We start from the raw sequence: 22,732 nt of genomic DNA on the forward strand, positions 1-22,732 counted from the left end.
GAGCTAGCTGTCACTGCTAGCTCCGCACAATCGTTTGCTATTTACTTTTTAAACTTTTTTCACTGTTTTTCTGTTCTGCTCGGTACCTCTGAGGGACCGAGCAGAACAGCCGAGCCGAATGCCGCTCGGTGGCATTCGGCTATTCACTCACTGCTGTTCGGGATCTTTAAGAATAGCCCAAACAGCAGTGAGAAGCCTGCCGGAGGTTCGGCTCAGCCGATCCAGATGTTGGATCAGCTGAGTCGAACTCCTTCTGCACTTTGGGTCGGCCGAACATGCTGAGCATGTTCGGCCGACCCGAAGCCACATGAAGCAAGCCGATGTACGGCTGATTTCAGCCGATGTACGGCTGAAATTAGCCGTACCAGCCTGAAGTGAATAGCCGAACAGTGTTTGGCTCACTTCACTTCAGATCGGTCATTCACTCAGCTGCCCTCGGCAGCTTTGTGAATAGACCCCTAAGAGACTGCAAATGATACAGTAGTGTAAAATTTTCCAGTAGCAGAACAATTGTAATGAGCAAGGCCTAGACCCAAATTTAATAGAGACAAGGAGTACAGGCTGGGGATTTACTAAAATAATTCAGATACTGCAGAGGATAATTGACCAGCAGCAGGACAGTTTTAGTCAGGGATAAAATGCCTAACTGGTGTATCCCTAACTCTTATTTTATTTATGGGGATAGGGGGGTGCATTAAATGTGACTGATATAATGTGAGGTGGTTTAGGTGCATTTCATTTTTTTTCTATTAAATAATGCTGTAGCATACTGTGACCAAAAAGAAGTACCAAGAACATATGGTCAGTAACAAGTGAATGTTCCGCATAATGCACCCAGACTAAAAAAAGGTCCCTTCAACATAAAATGTTGAAAACCCACAAAATAAATCGAAACCCCCCAAAAAGGGAAGACTTGCAGAAAATAAATAAAATATTCTATCGACATCAAATTTAAACCAATATATCCCCAAAATAGATGAAGCCCAAAATACCACCCCTAAAGCAAACCCCCATTTTTGTAAGGGAAGCCTTGCAGAAAAAAAAGAGCAACACTTCCTCTGGATGGGACAGCAGTTAAAAGTGACCTGCTGACACCAAATCAGCTACAATATAATCAAAGTTAAAAAAAAAACTTCCATAATAAGAACAGAAAAGAGCTTGATTGCCCAAACAGCTAGCAATCAGAATTAAAGTACAGTTTCCTAACTGATCCTAATCTCTCCCTTTGCAATTTGACAGCTTTCCCCACAACACCTTCTAGTTCACTGACACTATGGGGGTGATTTACTAACCTAAACACACGCATGCACCAGGTGCGTGTGCATTTTTACACAGCAAAACGTATTTATCAACCAAACACGAGCAACGTGTCACATTTTCACGCCGTTATGGCGCGTTTTTATGTATTTACGTACGTGCGCGTCATGTAGCATGCGCCATAGGCTACACGCCGCTCTAATAGCAGCATGCAAGTCTCCAAGCATATTTCCACTAATGCCATATATGGAAAAATCATGCACATGATGCATATATAATGCTGCTTCACAGTTTAGACAAAAATGGTTAGCTCATGCATTTACATTCCTGCATTCATCAACGCAAGCAACACAATGTAGAGCTAATTTACACAACATCACCTTGCAATTCATACAGGGCTTTGCACAACACACCTGCTGGGTGTGTACACACTACCAAAGGTGTCTAGATTCCACCAATAGATCATGCTGGGAGGGAACACACTACAGAGGTGTATACTTGTTCGTGGCGTGTTTATAAGGTTAGAAAATCAACCCCTATGGCTCTGTGCCCCGTCTTTTATAGTGAAGGGGCTGGCATATCCGAAAGCCCCATTATTGGCCCTTCTAAGCCTGGACATAGTTAAAAGGCCATGCAGTGCATTATGATTTAAGAAAACTGCCAACAAATGTACCAAAACATTCCCTTGGACAGAATTTTCAGGATTCGCCTTAAACTCATAGTGGCAAACCTAAACCTCATCCCTAGCTGTGATGCTAAAATGTAACGGGGGTGGGATGAGAAAGACAAGTGGTTCTTTTTTTAATCTCTACTCACATAAATCTTTTGTGGCAGAGCAATGTTGACTTGAAGAAGATACATACAGATGTTGTTTTTGCCAACTGTAATTGGAGTGCTTCTAAACCACTTCTGAATTCTAGATATATGTCCTAATGCTCCATTCACACCTAGGCATATTTGTCAGGGTACCATGCACAGGCGTCCTCACACCACATGCAGGTACCCACGCAGGATGACCAAATTAATATGCCCACACAGGATAGGGTTCTATGCACACAGTTTATTTGCTACACAACAACAAAACTACAAATCCCCTCAACCCCCCACAGGTTTAGCAGTGAAGTAATAAACCCACCATTGGGACAAACACACCTACAGCCAGGGTGAAGCAACAAGGAGGGGTAACAGGCCTGCAGATATATGGCAGGCCTCAGGATAAAAGAAGAGTGGTCAGGTACAAGCCGGGTCGTTAACAGGAGGGCAGCAGCACGGTACAGGAACAGGATCCAAGAGAGTGGTCGGGTAACAAGCCGGGTCGGTGACAGGTCTGCAGATAGGAAGCAGGGTTCAGGTTTATGGGAATCAGTCAAGTGCAGGCGACGCAATACTGAGCCAGCTTCCTGACTGCAGGTAGGGCCTAAATACCCTCCCAGGAAGCACCAGGTGATGGGATGATCAGTCACAGCTGGGGCACACCCGCAGGTGAGTACTGGAGCTGCAGGTTCCTTACAGTCCCTGGCTGCTGGAGACACCCGCAGGCGAGCACAGGAACTGCAGGACCTGGCTCCAGCACCACCTGGGGGTGCTCTGGATCCTGACAATATTGTCGCAGCTGATTCAGCGCAAAAACGCTCAAAATACACGCCCGAAAAATGCACATTATAGGTGTCGCCTAGGGAACCCAGCCAGTCCTGCTCTTAAACGGTTTAAATAAGCTTATATACAGTTTAAACAACCTTAGCTTTTACATAAAAGTGATCTTATGGCTTTAGACTACATAACTTGTGGTAGTGAAGTGGTTAAGGACATGTTCTAGGCTCAGCAGAGTTAACTGTAGCATACCAGGTACTTTTTTTTAATCAAAGCGCCAACCAGGCTCCATGGCTCTTGCCCAGGCATGACCTAAACCTGGATGGGTTGCTTGCAATGGAGGTGCTTCACATCCTGCTGTTTTAGGAAGCTTCAACAGAAACAGATCTGAGGATAGCCTCAGCTCACAGCTGTCACCTTAGGTGTTCCCACCTTCTTGATTCTACTTCAGTGTCCATACCCAAACTGGGGATGGCAGCCTAGGTTCGCAGGAAGTGGGTTGAATGATGCTGCTCCTAATTCAACCCAGAAGACTGAGTACTTCTAGTGGTGAAAAAAAAATACTACTGTAAATGGCACCATGTTGAAGGTGAATAATGCAGCAAAAGCTGCTTTAAAATCTTTTATCATTGTCTTTTAATGAACTACTAAATAGATTTATATTTGGGCTGGAGTTAGGCTTTAGGATTTTGAAGAAACAAAGTCTTTTTGTAGTTATACTTAATTGATATGTATCTTTCGTCAAAGTATGTAAATAAATGAAATGCAAACAGAAATCATTGCATTGTTTTAGGGACCATTTTCCAGTTTATTATCTGCCTCTAAAACCTTTGAAAACAAAACTTTTTTTTAAATGTTTAACATTATAACATTAGAGTGATATTGAATTGATTTTTTTAGGTGGATCTGCAGGCTCCATAACCAGATAACCAAATTGTGCAACTAAAACATCAATATCTAATTTTTCTAGTTAAATAGCAAAATTGACAGAAATGACACAATGGCATTTATTAACTGCTAACTTTTTTATTAAGTGTTTAACCACTTACAGCTTTTTCTTGCAATTTAGCAATGCAGTCCTGCTCATTTCATCATTATGTCCTATACAGGTTCTGTAACCATGATGATGCAGACAAGGCTGCATGTTGTATTAGGCATTACTCTAATAGGTGTTTTACACATAGGTCTCACCTGTACCTTTCCTCCACTTTGGGGTCTATTCACAAAGCTGCAGAAGGATCTAGCCGTAGATTTGGCTGATCCTTCAGCTAGCTTCGGCCCCAGGACCCCTTCGGTTCAGTAGAACCGAAGTGCTGCTGTACGGGCTATTCCCTATAGCCCGTACAGCTCCCGAAGTTGGCTGAGCAGCTCAGTCGAGCTGAAGGCACATGCCTCGGCTCGACTGAGCCACGCTGAAAGCCGAAGCTGGCTGAATTGCCGGCCATTGGCTGGCCGACAGCCTGTTTCCAACAGCTGGGCGGAGCCAGCCGTCATGTCACGGCTGGCTCCGGCCACTTGCAGAGAGATCAGCGTCCCTGGTTACCAGCTGACCGGGGACGCTGTCATTACACACTGAGAGTGGCCTCTCCGTGTTCTCAGTGTGTAATGACCGATGTCGTTTCTGGTTACCTGGTAACCAGGAACGCATCTGTCATTCCTCCCCCGGACGATCTGGGAGTCTAATAGGATCCCGGCCACCCGGGAGAGAAACACTTTCTCACAGAAAGGTTCACTCTGCTCGATCGAGCAGAGTAAACCTTTCCCTGCTCGTTTTTTTATTTATTTATTTCTTCTGACGGCAGCCAACTGGGGGGACCTGCAGTTCTCCATCAGGTGCCCGTCTGGTGATTGACAGCAGCAGAGGGCGGGTGCAATAGCTACTTTGCTATTGGCTATTGCAAAGTGAAATAGCCAATAGGAATCTAGCTATGCTTTCCTATGGGTATTTCGTTTTTTTATTTTTTGACGGCAGCAGAACCGCACCGGCCAATAGAACACAGTTGGGCGGAGCTAGCTGTCACTGCTAGCGCCGCATAATCATTTTCTATTTTTTTCTACTTCTTTAACAATTTTTCTGTTCTGCTCGATCCTACAGTGGCATTTGGCTATCTACTCACTGCTGTTCGGCATCTATAAGAATAGACCGAAAAGCAGCGAGTAGCCTGCCGGAGGTTCGGATTAGCCGATCCAGATGTTGGATCGGCTGAGTCGAACTCCTTCTGCACTTCTGCTGAGCATGTTCGGCTGACCCGAAGCCACACAAAGCCACCCGATGTATGGCTGATTTCAGCCGATATACGGCTGGAATCATCCGTACAAGCCTGAAGTGAATAGCCGAACAGCGTCAGTGGGTCACTCGGCTGCCTACCGCAGCTTAGTGAATATACCCTTTTTTTATCCCATTTGGGAGTCCTTCATTGCAGAACAAGCTCATGTAGGTGTGATGTTTATGTGTTCACACACTTTTAGCCATATACAGTAGTATATGTTGATGTGCCATAGAGTTTATGACCATATATTAGGAGCATGTTTCTACTTGTAATTATTAACTGAATTTTTGAAAAAAAACATGTCAAAATAACAGTGTAAGTCCACAACAGTGAGAAAGGGTTGTATCTTGCATACTCCAAGGTCCCCTCCTAACATAAGAATATTAATAGCACTGCTTGTTCCCAATGTTAACCAATATAAGTATGTGCAGTGCACGTTGTTCGTGCATACTGTATTTTAGATAGGTATGGCAGGCCATGGACCAAGAAGGAAGCTTGTGGTAGAGAAAGGGACTCCAGAATGTTTCCAAATTGACCCTTGCAATGGAGCAACCCCCACTGCGGATTGACCAAGGATCAGGTGAGTATATCTCCTTCTTCTTCTTGTCCCTAGACAAAAATGAGTACTTAACCCTTGCAGTGGTGGTGGTGGTGGTGGTGGTGGGAGGGGGGGGGGTAGCCCCACTGCAAGGGTTGATTTGAAAAAACTGGAGTTCATCTTTAATGACATGTCACTTAGAAAGGCCACATGTGCTGCTATGGCAGTAATTCTTCTACTGTTCTGATCAGAGATTCTGATGTTCAGATTAATGAGTGATTTGTAATACAGAAGTTGGGAATTACAATAGATTACATTTTTTTTTAAGCAGGATGAAAGGAAGTGGAGAAGATATGTGCATAGCAAACTTCCTCTTATTCTTAGAAACTAGGTCAATTTTTCTTTAACTGAATGCTGATTTTTCTGTAAATAATGTCCTTTTAACCCCTTCATGACTGAGCTTGTTTTCAGTTTCTGTTCGTAAATGACTGACACACTTTTTACATTTTTGCTGTGTGATTCTTCCATGGCAGTAATATACTTTTTTACAAAGTGCACCCGCACATATAATATATTGTTTTTTTAGAGGACAGATAGGGCTATATAATTATATCAAACATGTGTACCTAACACCTTACTTAGTTTGAATACAATATTTAAAAAAATGAGGGAAAAATATAAAGAAAACACTTTTTTCACAAGTTTTGATTATTATTATTTTTTAGAATTGTTTAATAATTATAGTATAACAAATATATTTATATATAATCTTTATTTTCTTAATTTTTTTTAGACTTTTTTTGTCAGTTTATATCAAGCAGTCAATATAACTGCTTGATAAATAAACTTTTTTTTAAATGTTGGTTATTATTAGGCTGCTCCAAACATAGGAACAGCTAATAATAACCTTAGAGACTGATCCTGACAGCATGTCAGAATCAGATCTCACTAAAGGATTCTGATCGTGCCCAGACGATCAGAAGTGATACATTTCAGGCACAATGTTACAATGTATCTCTGTGCCTGAAATGTATTACACAGCTTCATAGACATCGGGCCAGTCTATGGAGCTGTCAAAACGAATAGCAGAGAGGTGACTCACTCTGCTACCTCTCTGCTATCTAATTAGCGATCCGGTATTTGTATGTAACGGCTTCATTCTTTTATCATTCTTTCTACTGAGGCATTCATTAATTAATGGTAACCGCTGAGAATCAGTGGGTACCAGCATTACAGAGCCTCAAATAACTGGTCACGTACAGTGTACGTGGCCAGTCATATAGGCACTTGGTATCAGGACGTACAGTGTACATCTCCCGTCACAAAGGGGTTAATGGTCTTGATCATCATGTTTCCATATTGATGTACTACAATAATTCAGTGTGAATTTTCCTTTTGTCAATTTACTAAGATCAGAGCTGGTATTCCAGAGTGCATTTAAATCAGAAATATTTTCTTATTAGGTAGAAATCCTTTTTAAAATCTCTAATTGGTGTTTCTCAGCTTAAACAGCTACTACATGTTCTACAAGATTAACTAATGTTGTAAAAACATTATCATCATCTGTGTTTCAGGAACTACCTGTATTGATACCTGCTCATGGTCACAGTGGTTTGATGTGTCATACCCTAAATATGAACCAAATGGAGGGGATTATGAGATTTATGAGAACATCAGAAAAGAAAATTTTGAAGTGTGTGATAAGCCAGAGAACATTTCCTGCAGAGCACAGAAATTCCCAGATATACCACTGGAAGAGGTGGGCCAGATAGTGACCTGTGATGTCTCCACTGGCTTAGTGTGTCACAACAAAGACCAGACTGGATTCATGCCAGTGTGCTATAATTATGAGATCAGTGTCTACTGCTGCAATTATTGTATAACAACACCTGAGACTACACTATCAACCACCACTGTAACTACACCAACCACTACAAAGACCACAACAACAACATCAGTGACTACATCACCAATACCAAGTAAGTTCAGAGCTACCAAACTATTACCTAATTTGAGAGAAAACAAGCCTTTTTAAGTTCCAAACTGCTGTACTCAGTGGGGGGTGATGTTCACAGACTACTATTCCAATTACGGTGGGAAAAATGAAGGACACCACAGAGTGATGTAATATTTATACATTAGGGCACAAAATCACCAAACAACCTAGACATTTAAAACTGGAAGAAGAGTAGGGGGCTACTGCTGCAATTATTGTGTACCTGAGACTACAACACCAACCACTACAAAGTCTACAACACCAAGTAAGTTGCCTATGCCTGCGGTTAATGTTCAGAGATGCGTTTTCTTACTCTGTTGAAATAAATTCTTACAATTTGGGGAGAAAGCATTGCGCTCTATCAAAAAGAATACATTGGTTTCCTGGAACATTGACTTGTGATGTTTCCACTGCTACGATATATGATATTAGTTCCAGAATAAAGTTATGCTCAAGTGTTACAACTATAATATGACATTATGTTAATTGTTTACATTTGGTCTGAAATAAAGTCTGCTAGTGCCATCTGTCTAATTGCTTTCTAACCATAGCTGTCTATATTTCACAGCCGAGACAACAACCACTACAACTGAGACTACAACTGTCACAGAGCCAACTACTACAGAGAGTACAACTACTACTACTACTACACCTGTGACCACACCAACACCATCATGTAAGTTGAGAGTGTATTAATCTTCACTAGTAAATCATCAGGACAAGTTTTTTAACTGGTAGAATTTAAAGAGGATATGCAATCTTCCTCCTTGCTAATCAGATCTGTTTACAGAACATCTAGCCACTCCTGGTGTACCTGCAAGTGTATTTCCACTTTTGTAGCCAAATTGGGATAATACCTACTTTATATTTGTTACAAGTTTGCATTCACATTGCATAACTTAAAAAAAAAATAGAAAAATGCCTGCTTACATTTTTAAGTGCTTAAAAATCCTACCTAACTTTCACATCTGTTAATATATAGGAGGGGGCTTTCATCTATGTAATGTTTTGGCTGGGGCTGTGGGAAGTTATATTTATTCTATTTAACCCTGTCTTTACTGTGCTGGCAGATTTGATTCCTAGTTAAAAACTAGATGTGGGCACAGTCTGCCTTAACAAAGGGTTAAAGACTCAGAAGCATTGGATGTTAAAGTGAAACTTCAGGAGTTAAATCTTAAAAATGCACTACAGTGCCCTAACTATTAACAAAAATGTAGTTTATTTGTGTATTACTCGGTTGTAGATCTTTAAATTATCTCTGAATTCATGCTGACACTTTCCTTCCTTCTGGAGGGTGGCTACTTTTGTTCCCCATGGTCCCTGTATGTGTTGTAAAGTAGCCACCGCTTCAAGCTCACTCCCGTGATGGACTACAATCACACTACAAATTAGTAAACTAAATGGAAATGTGAGATTGTAGTCCATCATGTGAGTGAGCTTGGAGCAGTGGCTACTTTACAATGCTCACAAGGACCAAGGGGAACAAAAGCAGCCAACCTCCAGAAGGAAGGACAGTGTCAGCACAAATTCAGAGATGATTTGAGGATCTACAACCAAGTGGTACACAAATAAGCTACATTTTCATTAATAGTTAGAGTACTTTCATGCATTTTATAAGATTTAACTCCTGAGTTTAGTGTCATTTCAATGAGAGGATTCTCAGTCTGTACCTCAGTTTGACCCTCTATTTTCACTATCAAACTGCTCAAAGTAGCTTGCAATCTGTGCAAAGGCCTTAACCAAAGAAGCCTCTAAAAGATAAGAAATGTACTTAAACAATATGTTTTTTGTATGCTGTGTGAATAAGAACATACAAGAAATATAGAGTAAGGTTTTCCCCTTTTGGTTCTGTTCTGCCACCATTTGAGCTCCAAAGAATGTGAACTAAAAATACTATAATCTGTTAAATTTCAACAAGTAAGATCTGTTTGACATAAAGCAGATGGATATTCACCCAATCAGTTTACCTAAAAGAATGGTGGGTTAAATGAGACACCCATTATTACAGTATGTAATATTCACACATTGGAGCATGAAATCAACAAACAATCAGGACACTTGAAACTGGAAGAAGAAGAAGCATACTAAGGGGTAATGACCATTGGGGCTATGATTCATTTAAAACTAAGATACTTAGGAGACTGACTTCTTAAAAAAGAAAGATTGTTTATAAAGGTGGAACTGTCAAGTAGAGAAATTATGTCTGTACAAGATTTAGGGTATATCGGAAGTGTCTGAACTTAGAAGGAAGTATTGTATTCTGAAGATGATAAACAGGCACTGGCAGCTGTAATGTGGAAAGAAGAGCTATTTTCATGCCAAATGGAGTGGTGAGAGTGTGCAGGTAAGGTGAGTTTCTGAAGTGGGATGTAGTTTCTAAGCCTTCCTTGCTGTATTTAATCTAACAAAGTTTATGGTTACAGTTGGTTTTCACACAAATAAGATTTCTGCAATAGACAATAATTTACATCCTTGCTGTGTATTTTCTGCCCTGCAAAGAAATGTTCACTTAAATATTTAAAGAGGAACTCCAGGAATTTGAAAAGTTAACTCTTGCAGTGGGGCTACCCCTACACTGGAAGGGTTAACTGCCTAGTTTAACCTAGGGGCAAAAATAAAGAAAATATACTTACCTGAGCCTCAATACTGCCTGGCTGCTAGACCAGTCCCTGCAGCCGCTTTTTCCCCAGGCTCTGGCTGTCTAAGCCCCACTGATGCCATCACATCTATGCAAGGTCCATTCACTCATGATATTGCACTAGCCAAGTGAGCTGATTACTGCCTTCCTATGATTAGCCATTTGTTGTAATGTTGTTAAGACATAACTATAATTACATAATCATGATCTATTTTTCAGCATCTACCTGTATTGATGTCTGCTCATGGTCACAGTGGTTTGATGTGTCATACCCTAAATATGAACCAAATGGAGGGGATTATGAGACTTATGAGAACATCAGAAAGGAACATTTTGAAGTGTGCGATAAGCCAGAGAACATTTCCTGCAGAGCACAGAAATTCCCAGATATACCACTGGAAGAGGTGGGCCAGATAGTGACCTGTGATGTCTCCACTGGCTTAGTGTGTCACAACAAAGACCAGACTGGATTCATGCCAGTGTGCTATAATTATGAGATCAGTGTCTACTGCTGCAATTATTGTATAACACCACCTGAGACTACACCATCAACCACCACTGTAACTACACCAACCACTACAAAGACCACAACAACAACATCAGTGACTACATCACCAATACCAAGTAAGTTCAGAGCTACCAAAATATTGCCTATTATAGGGGACACGTTTAGAGACTCGGTTTTCTATGCTGTGCCTATTGTAATGAATTTTCACAGGTTAGGGAGCAAGTATTATGCTTCATAGAAAATAATATATTGGTTTCCTGAGACATTGGGGTTGATTTACTAACCTTATAAACACGCCACGAACAAGTATACACCTCTGTAGTGTGTTCCCTCCCAGCATGATCTATTGGTGGAATCTAGACACCTTTGTAGTGTGTACACACCCAGCAGGTGTGTTGTGCAAAGCCCTGCATGAATTGCAAGGTGATGTTGTGTAAATTAGCTCTACATTGTGTTGCTTGCGTTGATGAATGCAGGAATGTAAATGCAGGAGCTAACCATTTTTGTCTAAACTGTGAAGCAGCATTATATATGCATCATGTGCATGATTTTTCCATATATGGCATTAGTGGAAATATGCTTTTAGAGACTTTTTGGTTGATAAATACGTTTTGGTTTGTAAAAATCACACGCACCTAGTGCATGCGTGTGTTTAGGTTAGTAAATCACCCCCATTGACCTATGATGTTTCCACTGCTTTGGTATATGATATTAGTTTCAGAATAAAGTTATACTCATGTGTTACAAGTATGATATGACATTATCTTTTGTGTTACGTTCAATACAAAATTAAAGTCTGCTATTGCCATCTGTCTGATTACTTTCTAACTGCAGCTATCTATACTCCACAGCTGAGTCAACAACACCAGAGACAACAACAACCACAACTGAGACTACAACACCTACAACAGTTACAGAACCTACAACTACTACAGAGAGTAGTACTAGTACATCTTTTACCACATCTCCACCTTCATGTGAGTTGAGAGTGTATCAGTCTACACTGGGAAATCATAAAAGAGTTTCTATTTTCAGGAAATGGTGTTCTATTGGTAGGATTAAAACCAACCAGCCTGATGTTGCTAGGTCTATGTCTATGATGCAAATTGATTGCTGGTCTCATGTGACTGTTCGTTGGAAATTTTCTAATTTTTCAAAAAACTTTTACTTAAAACAAATTTAATTGATCTGCTTTAATAGTTCAGTTATGAAAACAACTAAAAAAAAACAATTTATGGATGGTAGTGAATTTAAAAAAGTAATATAATTTGAAGTGCCAAGCTAGCCAAGTAAATGTTATAGAAAAGAAAAAAAAATTGTTACATGAAATAAATGAATGCAATTCTGGGTTCATGATTCTGGGAAAATTTTAATTAAGTAGGGTGTGGGACAGAGAGGTATTTAGGAATAGAACACAGCCCCTCCCCCTTCCTCAAGATAGCTCAGAGCCTTTTGTTGCTTCTGACCATTTGTGATTAAGATTAGGGTGACATTATTCTCTTAGGTCAGTGCATTCTTTTATTTAACTATTTTCCATATCTGTGCTAAATACTTCTGGTTCTTGCCATCCTACAGCTTCTTCTTTTTGTGTCAAATGTTCATTTCTATGGGTGCAAACAGAGTAAGGATACATATTAGAATGATAGAAAGCAGGAATGGAAGCATGGATATAGCATTAAAAATATTGACTAACCACACTCACATTCCAATTTGAAGGGATCCTATGCTTTGCTCGCGCAGGACAAAGAAACAGGTGCCGTTAAAATCTAGCTACATGTCCTTCTTCCTTTTTGCTTTCCTGCCACTCCATGCACTCACAAGAGTAAAGAGAAAACACCTTTTTCTAAAGTTCTAAACTGCTCTAGGCATAACTTGCATAAGGACAGGGGCTCGGAGACTCATTTCCTATTCTTTGCTTATTGTAATTCATTTTCACAATTAGAGGAGCAAGTTTTATGCTTCATGGTAAAGACTACATTTGTTTCCTAAGACATTAACCTGTAATATTTTCACTGCTATAGCATATGATATGACTTCCAGAATGAAGTTATGCTCATGTGTTACAATTATGATATGACATCATGTTTATGTTACATTGGATCTGAATTTAAAGTCTGCTGGTGCCATCTGTCTGATTACACTCTAACCATAGCGATCTATATTCCACAGCTGAGACAACCACCACAACTGAGACTACACTACCTACAACTGTTACAGAACCTACTAGTACTACTACACAGAGTACAGCTACTACTACAGAGAGTACTACTACTACTACATCTGTTACCACATCTCCACCTTCATGTGAGTTGACAGTTTGTTAGTCTTCACTAGTAAATCATAAACTTTTTTTATTTTTAGGACAAGTTGTTCTACTAGTAGGATTTAAAGAAGATTAAAACAAAAACTCCATCATAGAATGATGGAGGGCAGGCCCTTCTTGCTAACCATGTGTTACAGGAACCTACAGACTACCTTTGTTGAGGGATAAAGCTACATGACATAATAGAAAACAATTTGTAACTGCTGTTGTTTCCCATCCGATAAGCTGCTGAGAAGACTGTGTGCACAGTTTGAAGCTGCACTGCCTTCTCTCATAGAGCTATGATACAAATTAATTGCTAGTCCCATGTTTGTTGAAAATTTTCTAACTCTTCAAAAAAAACTTTTTTTAAAACAAAAGAAAAAAAAGAAATATTCACATGAAAATGTCATATTTCCTTCGATAAATGAAATACAATTTGTATGTCTTTGTTTCTTGATATAATAGTTTAGTTATGGAAATATATATATTAAAAAAACTATTTATATATGGCGGGGAATTTAAAAAAAAGTAATATATTTTGAAGGGCCAAGCTAGCTAAGTAAATGGTTTGAAAAAAGAAAACAAAACTTTTTGTTATGTATTACATGAAATACATGAATGTGCTGCCATTAATACAATTCTGGGTTCATGATTATGGGAAAATTATAATTCAGTAGAGTGTGGGACAGAGAGATATTTAGGAATGGAACACAGGGCCCCCCTTCCTCAAGGTAGCTCAGAGCCTTTTGACACTTCTGTCCATTTGTGGTTTAGGTTATGGTGACATTATTATGTTATGTTGGTGCATATTTTTTTTAGTTCCTGAGCCATTGACCTGTGATGTTTCTTCTGCTTTAGTGTATAATAATACTTCCAGAATGAAGTTATGCTCATGTGCTACAACTATGATATGCCATTATATTTATATTACATTTGATATTAAAATAAAGTCTGCTGGTGCCATCTGTCTCTCTAACCATAGCTATCTATATTCCACAGCTGAGACAACCACCGCAACTGAGACTACACCACCAACAACTGTTACACTGCCTATTACTACACAGAGTACAACTACTACTACTACTACAGAGAGTACTACTACACCTGTTACCACATCTCCACCTTCATGTGAGTTGAGTGTGTTAGTCTTTACTGGTAAATCATAAGCACATTTTAATTTTTCAGGACAAGTTGTTCTACTGGTAGTATTTAAGGAAGATTAAAAAAAATTCCATCATAGAATGATGGAGGGGAAGCCCTCCCTGTTAACCATCTGTTACAGGTAGCCACAGGCATTAGATGACATGTTGTTGGATGGATTACACTACAATCTATCATCTGAAAACCATTTTCAGACACTACCATTGCTGCGTGGTAAAGCAACATGACATACTAGAGAACCATTTCTAACTGCTGTTGTTTCCCTGTCCAATAAGCTGGTGAGAAGACTATTTGCACAGTTTGAAGCTGCACTGCCTTCTCTCATAGGTCTATGATACAAATTAATTGCTGGTCTATGGTTACTTTCTAACCAACTATCTATATTCCACAGCTGAGACAACCACCACACCTGAGACTACAACACCTACAACTGTTAGAGAGCCTACTACTACAGAGAGTACAACTACTACTACAACTACTACTACAGAAAGTACAACTACTACATCTGTTACCACATCTCCACCTTTCTGTGAGTTGAGAGTGTAAATCATAAAATCATGTCTATTTTCAGGACAAGCTGTTCTAATGGTAGCATTTAAAGTAGCTGTGAACATACAACAAAAAGGCTATTGTAATGTAGTAAATACCATTTTGTGGCTTTAAACATGTGAAACTCTTTTCTAACATTAAGCTTAGTTAACTATTTTATAATGTTTAATTGGTGGTCATGTGACTGCACAGCCTCATTCATTCCCCCTTCACTGTAGCAAGGGGTGTGTCTATGTAGGTGGAGGGAGTGTGTTTCATATGTAGGGGGGCATGTCTATTTAGATTGTGAGCTCATACATATAGCGGGGAAGTAAATTATCTGTCTATGCCTTACATAAACAAGGCAGCTGCATTTTTTACTAATCTGTGAGAGCTGCTGTTAAATGACAGTGGATCTCACTGTGCGGGATCAGTCTTACTTCACACAAAGGCACAAACAGAAAATGTACTTACCTGCTGTGTGTAAGTTAGCCTGCATAGTAAGAGCCAAGCTCTCTTTATGCAGGCTCATATACACAACAGGGAATTACATTTCATGGCTGTGTCTTATATAAACAAAGCAGCGGGCAGGCAGCTGCAATTTTACTAATCCTTGAAAGCCGCTGCTGAATGTGACAGAGACTCTCACCATGTGAGTATATTTACACACAGAGGGGAAGTACTTTCCCTCTCTGTGGCTTTGTTTGAAATATCACTGAGCCCACATACTGAAAGCCACTGTGATTCAATTTCCCTTTGTTTATTTAAGACACAGATAGGGATGGTATTTCCCTACTGTGCATACGACTGCATATGAGAGATTGTCATAAGACATTATGTTTATGTTACATTTGATATGAGATTAAAGTCTGCCAGTGCCATCTGTCTGATTAAGCTCTAACAATATTGATCTATATTCCACAGCTGAGACAACCACCACAATTGAGACTTCAACACCTACAACTGTTACAGAGCCTACTACTACATATGTTACAACATCTCCACCTTCATGTGAGTTGATAGCATAGTAGTCTTCACTGCTAAATCATTAAGACAAGCTGTTCTACTGGCAGCTTTTAGAGGGGGTTTAAACAAAAACTCAATGAGAGAGTCATAGAGGGAAAGCCCTCCCTGCCAACCATCTCTTACAGGTATCCACAGACATTAGATAACATGTTGTTGGATGGATTGTGCTACATTCTATTATCTGTGGACCATTTTCAGACACTACCTTCGTTGAGGGTTAAAGCTACCTGCCATAGTAGAAGACTATTGAGAAGGCTATTTTTGCAGTAAGAAGCTGCACTGCCCTCTCTTGTTTAAAGTGAAGTTGTGCCTCCAGATACTGGAACATGGTTGCATCATTCTCTTTATTTAGGGCGAGCTCTGGGCAGGTGTACGGGTGTGATCCACAGTAATGAAAAATGCAATGATTGAAATGCCAATAGTATCCTCTCTTTTAAAATATAAACATCAATCCTCATCAGATCCAGTCTATGAAGACAACCAGGACACTCCTCAGATCCACTGACCCCACAGATCAAAAGAGGTCAGGTCTCGCTTAGTGATATTTATCCCCACCTGTGTCTTCCATTGACAATGGTGGATTCACTGGCAACAGTAGCTCCCAGTTATCTCCAAAGGGCAGTCAATTTATGATAGCTCTCTCCTTTCATGGTTTGGATTAGTAATTTCCTCCTGGCAGTTTGTCACAATCAAGCTGCAATAAAACACTCCACTAGGTAGCTCCATAGGCCGAACTAAGCCGGCATCCAGCTGAAACAAAATGTCCGTTCAAAACTCCGGTCATCCAAAAAAAATGTAAGGGAAGGCAAATAGAGCATTTATAAAATTGATAAAAACAAAATAAAATGAAGCATTATAGTCCGAAATCATAAGTGTTTCAATAGCAAGAAAAAAACTTAATCAGGGGTGTGATGCACCTCTGTGATTCACGCTGAAGTATGTGTTTTCTACCTGCTCTCTATTCAGATTTGTTTACAGAACAACTATAGAAAGAGCTGAAGAAAACGATACACTGTATCCATCAAAATTCAGTTAGCTGTTTTCCATATCTGTGCTAATAATTCTGTTTCTTTCGATCCTCCACTTTTTTCCTTTTGTGTTAAAGATTCAGTTCTATGGGTGCAAAGCACAGCAAAGGTAGATATTAGAATGATAGAAAGCAGGAATTGAAACAGAGATATTTTAAAACAATTCAGACTAACCACACTTACCTTCCAATTTGAAGGCGTCCTGTGTTTTGCTTGTGCAGGGCAAAGCAACAGATGCAGTTACAAATGGCCCTATGTCCTATTTCCCTTTGCTTTCCTGCCACTTCATGCACCAACTGGAGTCAAAAGTAAAAAAGCCTTTTTTTACATTTCAAACTGTTCTAACCAGAGCTCATATAAGGACCATGTTCAGATTTGCAGTTTCCTATTCTGTGCCTATTGTAAAGAATGTTCATAATTAGGACAGCAACTGTTATTCTTCATGGGAAAGAGCATATTGGTTTCCTGAGACATTGACATTTGATGTTTGCACTGCTTTAGTATATGATATTACTTCCAGAATGAAGTTATGCTCATGTGTTTAATCTGTGATATAACATTATGTTTATGTTTTACATTTGGTCTGTAATAAAGTCTGCTAGTGCCATCTGGCTGGTTATTTTCTAACCAGATCTGTCTATATTTCACAGCTGAGACAACCACCACTACAACTGAGGCTACAACTGTTACAGAGCCAACTACTTCAGAGAGTACACCTACTACTACAGGGAGTACTACAACTACTGTACCAGTTACCACAACTTCACCTTCATGTGAGTTTATTTAATATTAAATATTAATATAAATAATATTATTATATTTTCTTTTCTTAAATCAACTAAACTTGCCCTTTTGGTAAAAACATTCTCATGTAGATGATATATGCACAACAAGGTCTATAGTTTATTTAATTATTATTATCATATTAATTTCATTCTCTAACATACTTTTATATATTATATTTTCTTAAATCAACAAAGCTAAACTAACAAAAGTTGCCCATTTGGTAAAAAACTTCTCTTTATCTCTATAAGGGCTATATGTGCTAATGCAGCTGCTAAATTTTCTACAAGATTAGACAATGTTGTAAAGATTCAACTGTAATTACATCATCATGATCTATTTTTCAGCATCTACCTGTATTGATGTCTGCTCATGGTCACAGTGGTTTGATGTGTCATACCCTAAATATGAACCAAATGGGGGAGATTATGAGACTTATGAGAACATCAGAAAGGAAAATTTTGAAGTGTGCGATAAGCCAGAGAACATTTCCTGCAGAGCACAGAAATTCCCAGATATACCACTGGAAGAGGTGGGCCAGATAGTGACCTGTGATGTCTCCACTGGCTTGGTGTGTCACAACAAAGACCAGACTGGATTCATGCCAGTGTGCTATAATTATGAGATCAGTGTCTACTGCTGCAATTATTGTATAACAACACCTGAGACTACACTATCAACCACCACTGTAACTACACCAACCACTACAAAGACCACAACAACAACATCAGTGACTACATCACCAATACCAAGTAAGTTCAGAGCTACTGAACTATTACCTAATTTGAGAGAAAACAAGCCTTTTTAAGTTCCAAACTGCTGTACTCAGTGGGGGGTGATGTTCACAGACTACTATTCCAATTACGGTGGGAAAAATGAAGGACACCACAGAGTGATGTAATATTTATACATTAGGGCACAAAATCACCAAACAACCTAGACATTTAAAACTGGAAGAAGAGTAGGGGGCAGACTGAGAGGTAATGACCATTGAAGCAAGATTAATGTATAACTAAGGTACTTACAGTTGGGTGGACTGACCTCTTGTTTAAACAGATGGAACTGTTCAAAGGATGAAAAATGCCTGTACAAGATATGGCATACCAGAAGTGCCTGAACTTAGAAGAAAATATTGCATTGTGAAACTGATAGACAACACTTAAGTGAAAGTGGAAATTCTTCTACCAGTTTAGGTTTCAATCTGCATTTCTAAAGAGCTGCACGAAGCTGCAGCTTGTTTGATGCTTGCCACTTGGTCATTGTAAGTGATAAATATGAAATATTAGCAGGGAAAATATCATTTTTTCCTTGAAAATTAAATAAAATATCTCATTTTTGTTGCTTAATATCATATCTTAGACAACTAAATAGCATCAAAAGAAAACTACATTTTCTTTTGTTATAAATTTCATGAAATACATGAATGTGTTGCCATTAATGAAATTCATTGGCCTAGATTATATAGTGATATTATTCTCTCTCTTTGGTCAGTGCATATTTTTTCAGTTAGCTGTTTTCCATATCTGTGCTAAATAATTCTGCCACTCCATGCACCAACTGGAGCCTTTTTTTTTTAAAGAGACACTAAACTCAGAATTTAAATCTTAAAAATGTATTCAAGTACTCTAACTATTAACAAAACTGTAGCTTATTTGTGTATCAGTCAGCTGTAGATCCTCAAATCATCTCTGAAATGGTGCGGAAAGCATGAATTCAGAACTGATTTGATAATCTGCAGTTGACTGATACACAAGACTGAGACACCAGCAACAAGCTACATTCTTGGTAATAGTTAGGGTACTTTAATGCTTTTATAAGTTTTAACTCCTGAGTTTAGTATCACTAGAAGTTTCAAACTGCTCCAATCAGAGCTTGTATAAGGGCAATGAAGTTATGCTTATGTGTTACGATTGTGATGTGACATTATGTATGTTACATTTGATCTGAAATAAAGTCTGCTAGTGCCCTCTCTCTGATTACTTTCTAACCTTAACTTCCTATATTCCACAGCTGAGACAACCACCACTACAACTGAGACAACACCAGAGACAACAACCACCACAACTGAGGCAACACCAGAGACAACAACCACCACAACTGAGACTACAACTGTTACAGAGCCAACTACTACAGAGAGTACACCTACTACAGAGAGTACACCTACTACTACAACTACTACTACAGGGACTACTACTACTACATTTGTTACCACAACTCCACCTTCATGTGAGTTGACAGCGTATTAGTCTTCACAGTAACATTTAATATAACACAACAGTGTCAAATATATTAAGTGCTGAATGAACAAGTGTCACCACACACAAACAAGTGAAAAAACAAACAAACTACAAAATGAGAATTACTATAATACAACAATATACTGAGGCCTCGTTCACACCTGACACAGTGCGTTCCGGCCCGATCCTGGCCAGAACGCAATGCATCGCTTTGCGGCTAGCTCACTATGTTGTGGGGCAGGAGGGGGTGTGGCGGTCCATTGAAGTGAATGACACTGTAGCCACGCCCTCCTGCTGCAATGCGACCGGCCACACGGGAACGCAAGGCACATTATGCCTGTGGTCCGGTCCAAACAAAATAGTGCTTGCAGCATTTTGTTCAGACCGGACCGGACCGCAGGCATAATGTGCCTTGTGTTCCTGTGTGGCCGATCGCATTGTGGCCGGAGGGCGTGGCTATGGTGGCAATCACTTCAATGGCCTCAAAACGATCCAGTGCGTTCTGGCCAGAATCGGGCTGGAAAACACTGTGTCTGGTGTGAACAAGGCCTAAGAGATAGCACTTAAACAGCCAACACTGTGTGTAAAAATGTAACAAAATAAATTATATATGATAGCGTCGAGGTGATTTCCAATTCAAAACAAATTCTTTTGTTTAAATGTGTGCACAAAAAACAGATATGAATCCCAAAGTGCTTTGACTCCACAAGAGAAGAGCAGGTACTTCCAGATGTGTCATTTACCCATAAGGAATAAATATCACCTTATTTAGTGAACCATGTCTAACGCTAATTTAGCATGGTCACATAATGTTTTTCCCACATGTGGGTGAAAGTTCCAAATTAAGTAATGTAGTTAATAGCGAAGAACGATACCAGTTCACATATCCACTGCACTATAGCGTGATCTCTTAGAATAAGATCCTATCCTAAGAGATCACGCTATAGTGTAGTAGATCTGCACTAGAGCAGAAAAGTGGAGATTCTGGCAAACATGGAATTAAGTTTTGGTTTTATTTCTGTATGTTTAAAGAGCTGGATAAAGCTGCTTCTTGTTTGAAGCTTGCCAGCTTCTCATTGTAAGTGATTCATATGAAAATATGAAATATTCACATGGAAATTGTTACATTTCTCTTCTGGCCAAGACTTAAGCTAACAACTAAATGTCTAGGTTCAGGAGTGAAACGAGCCTGTAGATTATATGATAACAGTCAGAGTTTCAGTCCTAAAATTGTGTCTATTGAATATGCTGTTAAAGCTCTTGGTAAGAGAGGGGCTACTTGTATTGCAAATATGTTATGGTAGCCTGCCATGAGGCCATCAAGGCCCTGATACTTGTTTTCATTTGTTTGATGACCTGGAATATTTCCTTTGCTGTTAGGGATTGCTCTAGTATTTCCCAAGTGGTATCTGAGAGTCTGGGTAGAGAAATTTGTTCAAACAACTTGTCAGCCTGTGCAGCTGAGAAACATTGGTGGCTGAATAGGGGATTGAGGTATAGTGATGAAATTCACACAGAATTTTAACTTGATTACTTGTATGTCATTGCCTGCTGAGTTTCTTTGTCTCCCTTGATATAGAATGTATATTTAACTCTTCTGAGTTGTTTTTCAGCTATATCTGTTAGTAATGTGTCCAATTCTAATCTGATTTTGTCTAGCACCTGTCTATAAGTGGCAGTTGGGTGGACAGAGGGTTTATGCACTCCTAAGAGAGTAATGTGAGTGACCTCTGGGGTAGAGTTGACATGAATACATTCAGAAAGCACTGAATTGTAAAGCAAAAGTTTGTTTTAGAAAGAAGGAATTCATTCAAGGTCCAGGATGTGTCCCAGTTCTTATCAATGGGTAGAGTTAGTGGTTGGTTGCACTATGGTCTGACCATGGGATATGCTATATCTGCAACTAAATCATAGTGGCAGAATGGAGTGAGTAATAAAAATATGGTCAATCCTAGAGAAAGAGCATAGTAACAAAAAATGTATTTTCAGTATCCTGCCGTAGGCCCTGCAATATCAAATAGTTACCTGTTGGATCTGCAATATTTTTTTTACAATAAAATAAGCAGAACTTGAGAAACCTAAAAGAATCTTCTATGTTTCATTCTGTCATTAGCAAGAAAAAATTGTTGGAATGTTGTACTAAAGTATTTGAATGCTGGTATAATAGATAAATGAATTTCCTGCAGGCAACCAATGTCTGCTCATAGGGTGCAAAATGAGCAAAAGGCTAATGCCCCTTTTTTGTTCAGTAATGGAATGATGGTGGATGGCGTTTTTTTAAATTCAAGGAGCAAGAGCGGTACTAGAGAGAGCACCACATGACCCTCTCAAAGGAGAGGGTGTATGGGGGACAGAGTAGGAAAAAGTTGCAGTAAAGGATGAATGGTAGGGTTCAGGTAAAGCAGATAGTGTAAAAATGTCACAGAAAAGTATGTGCATCCAACGTAAAGCAGAGAACCTCCATCTCTTCCTCAAGAGTAGCCATTCTCTGGTATACCCTGCAAATTTCCTTTGTAAGGCAGTCTATAACTTGGCATGAGGTCATGTGGAGAGCTTTTCTGTATTTCAATTTTGTCTAACTATTGACGCAGGGAATCACCTGCTTACTGAAGCATCCATACAGGCTTTATCTCCATCTAATGCTGTTTCTTTAGTAGGTGAGGGAGGTGGCAGAGTAGAAACAACCAGCGCCATTTTGGCTGGGACACGTACTGGGGCAAGTCCACTTATCAACCCTCTTACCTGGTAGACTAAATATTGGAGCTAACGTGATTATAAGTTTGACCAATGAATAAAAAGAAAAATGCCTTCAGCTGGGTGTCTGTATGGGAGGTGGGGAAAGTCTTCAAACTTCATCTGCTATTGGC

The 22,732-nt window shown here is 39.4% G+C and overlaps 1 protein-coding gene across 1 annotated transcript in view; it reads left to right on the forward strand.

Annotated features, from left to right (window-relative positions):
* Window positions 1–22,732, forward strand: part of LOC108793933 (mucin-2-like) — a 147,204-nt gene that overhangs the window by 75,042 nt on the left and 49,430 nt on the right. Inside the window, exons 33-43 of the mRNA XM_018564895.1 lie at window positions 7,230–7,634; window positions 8,220–8,327; window positions 10,509–10,913; window positions 11,649–11,774; window positions 12,967–13,101; window positions 14,102–14,230; window positions 14,655–14,792; window positions 15,716–15,802; window positions 17,496–17,618; window positions 17,976–18,380; window positions 19,639–19,854. Of these exons, the coding sequence (XP_018420397.1) occupies window positions 7,230–7,634; window positions 8,220–8,327; window positions 10,509–10,913; window positions 11,649–11,774; window positions 12,967–13,101; window positions 14,102–14,230; window positions 14,655–14,792; window positions 15,716–15,802; window positions 17,496–17,618; window positions 17,976–18,380; window positions 19,639–19,854 (2,277 nt within the window). The remainder of the gene's footprint in view (window positions 1–7,229; window positions 7,635–8,219; window positions 8,328–10,508; window positions 10,914–11,648; window positions 11,775–12,966; window positions 13,102–14,101; window positions 14,231–14,654; window positions 14,793–15,715; window positions 15,803–17,495; window positions 17,619–17,975; window positions 18,381–19,638; window positions 19,855–22,732) is intronic.

The sequence above is a fragment of the Nanorana parkeri genome, unplaced genomic scaffold (assembly GCF_000935625.1).
Source record: "Nanorana parkeri isolate BGI_ZX_2015 unplaced genomic scaffold, ASM93562v1 scaffold792, whole genome shotgun sequence".
NCBI lineage: Eukaryota > Metazoa > Chordata > Amphibia > Anura > Dicroglossidae > Nanorana > Nanorana parkeri.